The 6,647-nt window shown below is 43.6% G+C and overlaps 2 protein-coding genes across 2 annotated transcripts; both read left to right on the top strand.

Annotated features, from left to right (window-relative positions):
• Positions 1–4: 4 nt before the first annotated feature.
• Positions 5–2,560, top strand: LOC119345225 (disease resistance protein RGA5-like; the record flags this gene model as incomplete). The annotated part of the gene is made up of 2 exons (XM_037615383.1): positions 5–465; positions 1,234–2,560. Coding segments are annotated over 2 exons (1,788 nt in total), but the record flags the coding sequence as incomplete, so codon positions are not given.
• LOC119345226 lies at positions 2,535–3,656 on the top strand. Its single transcript, XM_037615384.1, has 3 exons — positions 2,535–3,225; positions 3,326–3,454; positions 3,555–3,656. The coding sequence occupies exons 1-3, from the start codon at positions 2,671–2,673 to the stop codon at positions 3,579–3,581; spliced, it is 711 nt and encodes a 236-aa protein (XP_037471281.1). The 5' UTR covers positions 2,535–2,670; the 3' UTR covers positions 3,582–3,656.
• The last annotated feature ends 2,991 nt before the right edge of the window (positions 3,657–6,647 follow it).

Raw genomic sequence — 6,647 nt, 5'->3', positions numbered from 1 at the left:
CCATGAGATCGCCGGCGAGATCAAAAAGCTCAAGGCCCGGGCTATTGAGATAAGCAAGAAGCAAAAGAAGTACAAAATTGACCGCCCGTCATCTGACTCTACCACCTGTGATATTGATCCCAGGTTGCACGCACTCTATGAGGATGTTGGTAAGCTTGTGGGCATTGACGGTCCTATGAAGCACATCATTGAGGGGCTAAAAAATGAAGATTCATCTTCTAAGCAGCTTCACGTGCTGTCAATTGTTGGTGCTGGTGGTCTTGGTAAGACTACTCTCTCTAAGGCAGTCTACCAAACCATCAAAAGGCAATTCGATTGTTCAGCTTTCGTGTCTGTTTCTCGAAAGCCTAACATGAGAAATGTTCTAAGAGAAATCGCTAAAAGGTTGGAAATTACTCACAACATTTCTGATGATAGCGAGCATCTACTTATTGATACACTTCGAGAGCACCTCGAGAACAAAAAGTAAGCATCATTTAGTACCTAGTATCTATATGTCTAGTTTCTTGGAATTTTACCAATTCTTTTTTTTATCTCTGAATTTTCGATATGTGTCCCTTCCAGAGGTATTTCTGATAGCATCGTAACACTTAGAAGTTGGAAATGACTGGTAATCAATCCGTTGTTACCAACCTGCAATATTCGGCAGCACATGCTAATACCATTCTGGTTAACGAACAGTCAAACACCCTTACCTATTAATTCTACAAAATCTATAATAGAGCACTTAGATTAGTGTCTGCCAATGGCATCCGTGTAGAGCTAATTAAACTAGTCGAGTTGGGCCACTCTCTAATGATTATTTGGACTAAGGAAGAACTATTATCCCCACAAATTAATCTAACCAGTGAATCCACAGCTCCTAACATTTTGGCTCATAGTCTCGCCAAAGCTTGTATGCGCGTACAATCAATACTAAGGATAGTGGAATTCTAATTAATCTATTTTGGATTATTATTTTATCTGATTATTTCAATGCATGCTATAAACTAGGGGAAAATATATTTCAATTTCATCCCTCAAATATAGAAAATGTCCCTGAACTCCAAAAGCAGCAAACATTAGTCCCTCAACCTCCTCAAAAGAGAAATAAGCTATCACTCACTCTTATGCCTAACTTCGATAAGATTTCAGTGATAGCTAGTTGCGGTGAATTTTCGTACATGCCCCAAGAAATTGTACCTTATATGGATTTTAACTTTAAATACATCTTTTTTTAAATCATAATGTCAGGTACCTTGTTGTGGTTGATGATATATGGAGCACAGAAGCATGGAAAACAATAAGAGATGCTTTACCAAATAATGACTGGGAGCAGAATTATCCTACAACACGCAATAGTACAGTTGCATCACTTTGTTCTCCTCAAGGCGATAATGCCTATAGAATGGAACCACTTAGTGCCGCTGACTCCCGAAGACTATTTCTTGAAAGAGCATTCCGTTTTGAGGATTTACTCCCTCCCACTCTAGAAGAAATATCTAAGAAAATATTGGAAAAGTGTGCAGGGCTTCCGTTGGCTATTATTACCTTGTCTAGTATGCTGGCTGATAAACCAGCAGAAGAAGCATGGAAGAGGGTGCTTGATGCTATTGGTTCTTCACTTGCAAAAGAGGCTGTGGTCATGACGAAGATATTATCTCTCAGTTATTTTGATCTTCCTCACCATCTCAGAAGCTGCTTGTTGTATCTGAGTGCATTCCCAGAAGATCATATCATCGACAAACGGAGTCTGATACATAAATGGATCGCTGAAGGATTCATCCATGAAGCACAAGAGAGGAGTGCATATGAAGTAGGTCGGGATTATTTGAATGAATTGATCAACAAGAGCTTGATCCAGCCAATAGCAAATCATCAATCTGACGAGTTGTATGATGAGGTCGCAGCATGCCGGATTCATGACATTGTTCTTGATTTCATAACATGCAAGGCCGAAGAAGAAAACTTTATGACATCATTGGACGATGGAAAGAAGGAGGAGAGACACAAGGTTCGCAGGCTCTCTGTGGTGAGCCGCACTAATGAAATGGATTCTGTGTCAGGGGATCTCTCCCATGTTCGATCACTTGCTATGTTTGGGTATTCTGCGTTGCAATTTCCAGCTATTGGTGTGTTGGATTTCCCAGTTCTTCGTGTGTTGGACATAGGAGAATGTGAGATTGTAAAAGGTGAGCAAATGGCAAATATTGAAAAGTTACTTCTTCTCAAGTACTTGCGTGTCGGAGCAGGATTGATAAGTACTACCGAGCTTCTAGGAGGAATTGGAAAACTGAAGTATTTAGAAACACTGGACATGCGTGGTGTCGAAATTGCAAAACTGCCGTCAAGTATGACACGGCTTCAAAGGTTGGTCCGTTTATATGCTCACTTCAAGACTAGCTGTTTATCAGATGGAGTTATAGGACAGCTAAAGAGCCTAGAAGAGCTAGAGCACATTATGGTCCTTGACTCTGAACTTGACAAGTTTCTGCAGGAACTTTGTCAGCTAACCAAGCTAAGGATGTTGAGTGTAACTGTGATAGACAATCTGATTCTGTGGAAAACAAGGCAGTTGTAAGGTTTATTGGAACCTTAATATCTTCGTACAATATTCATCATCTCAGAATCAGCCACGAGCCTTGTAGTAAAAATCAGTCAGAAGGTTCTCTTAAATATAACCTCCTGCCGATGGAATCATGGTGCCCTGCAAATCCTTCAGTGTTTCGGAATATAGACCTCCATGCCCGTTACATTGACAAGATTCCAAGTTGGATGATCTCGCTTGGAAATCTCCGTGGGCTAGATCTCAGTATGTGTCGTATGGGACCAGAAGACATGGCGAACCTTGGAAGAATACCCGCTTTGACTTCTCTGAAACTGGGGACTTTCTACGGCAGAAATGGAAGGATCTTCATCCATGGGTTCAGGTATTTGAAGTATTTCAATCTGAAGCTCTGGTCTTGTGGGACTGCAGTGGAGTTTGAAGAGGGATCAATGCCTAAGCTGGAGGTGTTCGAGCTTCACTTTGCGGCGCATACGATGGAGTGTGTGAGTTTCGGCATCCAGCACCTCTCTGCCCTCACAAAGGTGGACCTCTTTATTGATGGCACCGATGACATTAAGAATGAGATTCATGGACTTATGGAAACTTCTCTTGGGAAGCTTCGCAGCCGTCCTACGCTCTCCTTAGATGGGGATGGTGGTCATAGTTCTCAATCGGACTGTGTCCATTTTGAAGAATTGGTAAGTTCTCTTGTCAGAAGTGAAAATTAATTCAGCAACTTCTTGTCTCTCTAATGTTTGGACTTACTTGTTTTTCACTTTCTTTACTGTGACTCTGTAGTTCAAAGGACTATACCAACAGGAAGCCGCTAATAGTGATCAACACATACCCGGAAGTGACTATTTCCCCTTTTTGGGTCGGATAGTGGAGGAAAATAATCAAGATGCGAAGTCATGCTTGAGGTTGCTGGTAAGTTTTTTACCTTCAAACACCATGTGTGTCGTCGTTTCCTTTGAATCGCGGTCGTCATCATCGCCTGAACTTCCTTACTGGCACGTGTTTCAAACAGGAAGAGGAACATGAGGTGCATCATTGAAGGAACCACCAGTTACAACACCATATGCCCTTATGTGTTGTCCGGCCGGGTGGGTTCAGATATAAATTACACAGAAGGTGCTTGCTTTTATTCGTATGTTGCTTTACGTTGGTTGATGCGGAGGACGCTAAATTCCCCGTCGAACTTTGCTCTGTAATAATGCATAAAATTGCATGTGGACATGACCTGCAAACTCATTCAGTAATAAGTGTTTGTTTTTAACCGCAGTTCTCTACATTTGAGCTAAATAAATATTGATCCAGGGGCTAAGCCAGGATCCCTTCATCCAGTATGCTCGGGAGAAGGAGACACAAGACAGTACCTAAAAGGCGTTAGCGATTCCAAGAGAACACATGGGCGACCGATGAGCTATTTCGGGATAGCCATCACTTAAAACATTGATTAGATATCTCTTCTCATTGTATAGGCCTCTAGATATGCATTGTGCTCTTGCATCCTAGGACCTAGCTAGGTAGCATCCGCTGTGTCGATGGGCCTCGACAGGGCTCTCTCCGGTGAGGTCGCATTCAGTTGTGGTGTGCTTTGACATGAGTGCTGGTCAGTGTTGTGGTCATTCCGACCTACGGCGGCAAACTCGCAACTGATTGTGGTGGCCATCGAAATGTCTCTGTGATGGTTCCACCCTCCAGATAAGGTGACTACTATCAGTGCTTTATACAACGAAGTTATGAGATGCATGTAGAAGTCTCCTTAAGGCATCGTTCGGTTGTTGGGGTTTCCTTACCTGTGAGGAACCAACCCCTGTAGGGATTGGGTGAATCCGCTCATGTCACCCAACCCCTGCCAACACCTTCCCAACAAATCCCTTCGTCTTAAATTCTGTTCGGTTACTCCCTCCCATAAGCAACGCTTCTCACTACAAAATGCAGTGAAACTATAAGACACTAGCTCAACACAGTAGCAACTAACTAAACTGTCAGATCTAGCTCATCACAGTAGCAGTTCACAATAGCATCAGATCATACAATATATATGCGTTGTTTCATCAAGCAAAAACACAGGCTGGATTTAGAGTTCATCAATCACACCAGATTCGACTGATCAACGGAAGAGTCGTGGCTGACTTATCTGCTTGCGCACTTGCTAGCAGCCGCCACAACGACACCAAACGCTCATCGCTTCATCAGATTTTAAGTCGAAGACGACCCCACGGGTGTCAAGTTAGAGCGCAGCACCTCAATCACTGTCCTATCGGCGTCCAAAAGTGGTTTCTAGCAAAACTTGCTAGGCCGGAGAGGACGTGTCCGTTCATTGCTGGTGATGTCGGCCATGAATTCCTCCACAAACATGGCCACTTATACATGAGCTCTTCATTCCTGCATAGATACAGCATTAAAGATTGCTAGCAGTACATCATAAGTATAATTGCAATGAATAATTTAGACATCAGCACAAGTAAACAGGGTAAATAAGCATGTCATGGACATCTCACATAAAAGAAAGAACCGTTGATCTGCAGTAAGTTAGATGAAAGAAAGTAACTGGAAGTTGAAAGAATGCAACGATAACCTATTTTCTCTCCTTGTTAGCTTAGAAATTGTTCTTTTTATCTTTCATTTCTCTTGGTCAATGCTAAGAAGAAAAATGAATTTTTGAACAACTAGCTAAGCAATGCAAAGCGAGAATAATAGTGCAATCTGGGCACAAGTACTCTGAATCACATGGCAAAAATATAGGGTATACATAACATTTTTTAGATTTGAAAAGTCTTGTTATCGAGCCCTGGAACTTCACCAAAACTAATGATATTGGTTGCTGGATATGACCAAGAAACTGCGAACCAGAGCAAGAAGAACCCAAGAAATTGAGGACCGGAGCAGGAAGAAAAATGAAAATTGAGGAGCACGAAACAGAGGAAGAGCTCATCGAGTGGTAACGGCGCCGCCCTCGATGAAGTCATGCTGCGAGACGAGGTGGCAGCCCCGTCTTAGGGGCGTTTGAGGAAAATAAATAAATAAAACGACAGAACTGAAAAATCTGAATACAAGTCTTGTTCATTAGTTGCTTGTCCAAGGAACCCACCCATCTATCAGTCTAATAATATGTGTAATATGTCTAGTATCTTCCCAATAATTTATAGAGTTCAAAGACACCCTTATTTTGATAGAACAATACTTGATGTTCAAGTGAAGCAAATAATCTCTCCTGTAATATAGTTCAAATCAAAGCTTGAACAAGAAAAAGAAAGGTTGAATCTTTTGGTGCATGCACATTGGCCTATTCAATCAGTTCATACCCCTAATTCCTCTATAAAAAAATGGAAAGCAAACACTAAACAGCTGGTTGAGCATGCAACAGACAGTGACTAATCGAGCAACATGGAGCAATGCCCCTGGGAACCCATGACTAACCCAATTCGCCTGAGAAAAACACACGGCTCATTCAATTTTTTTAGCAGTCAGCTCCTTCAATTAGACATGCCAAGGACATCAAAGGTAGCATCACAGGTACCACAGCAACCAACTCAAAGCACAACTGCTTTTGCATCATCGAAGGAAGTCAAAAATCAACCCGTATCACCAATTTTCTCAAATCAAGAATCTATGAACCCTAGGAATAAAGGGGATGAGAAGGGGGTCAAGAAGAGGAGGAAGGGCTTACTAGCCCACCGTCGTGGGAGAGTGATGCCGGCGATAGGTTGCTCCAGTCGCCACAGCTCCCGCCGCAGCTACTTCCCGTCGCCGCCGAGCTCGCGCCGCAGCGACTAGATGTGGTGGCGCTGCTTGGACAGGAGAGAGGGAGAGGGAGGGGGGAGAAGGAGGTACGACGCCGCCGCGGTCTCCTCCAGTAGCGCTGCTGCTGTCCCTCCTTCTCCGCTCTCCGGCGTCGTCGCCATCGGCGTCGCCGGTCGGGGCGAGAGAGAGCGTACCGTTTTGCGAGAGAGACGGGGTTTGCTTCCACGAGGTGGGACACGTGGGTCATTTCCCGTCAGTTTTCACGGGGTTTAGAAGGGATTTGGTAGGGGCTTAATCCAGACCGGGTCTAACCGAAGGCTGTTATAAGCCAGACCGGGATTCGACCCCGGCCGGGGCGAAACCCACGGGG

This window comes from Triticum dicoccoides, unplaced genomic scaffold (assembly GCF_002162155.2).
Source record: "Triticum dicoccoides isolate Atlit2015 ecotype Zavitan unplaced genomic scaffold, WEW_v2.0 scaffold217368, whole genome shotgun sequence".
Classification (NCBI taxonomy): Eukaryota; Viridiplantae; Streptophyta; class Magnoliopsida; order Poales; family Poaceae; genus Triticum; species Triticum dicoccoides.
The sequence above is the reverse complement of the archived record's forward strand: the minus strand, read 5'-3'. Positions and strand labels throughout refer to the sequence as shown.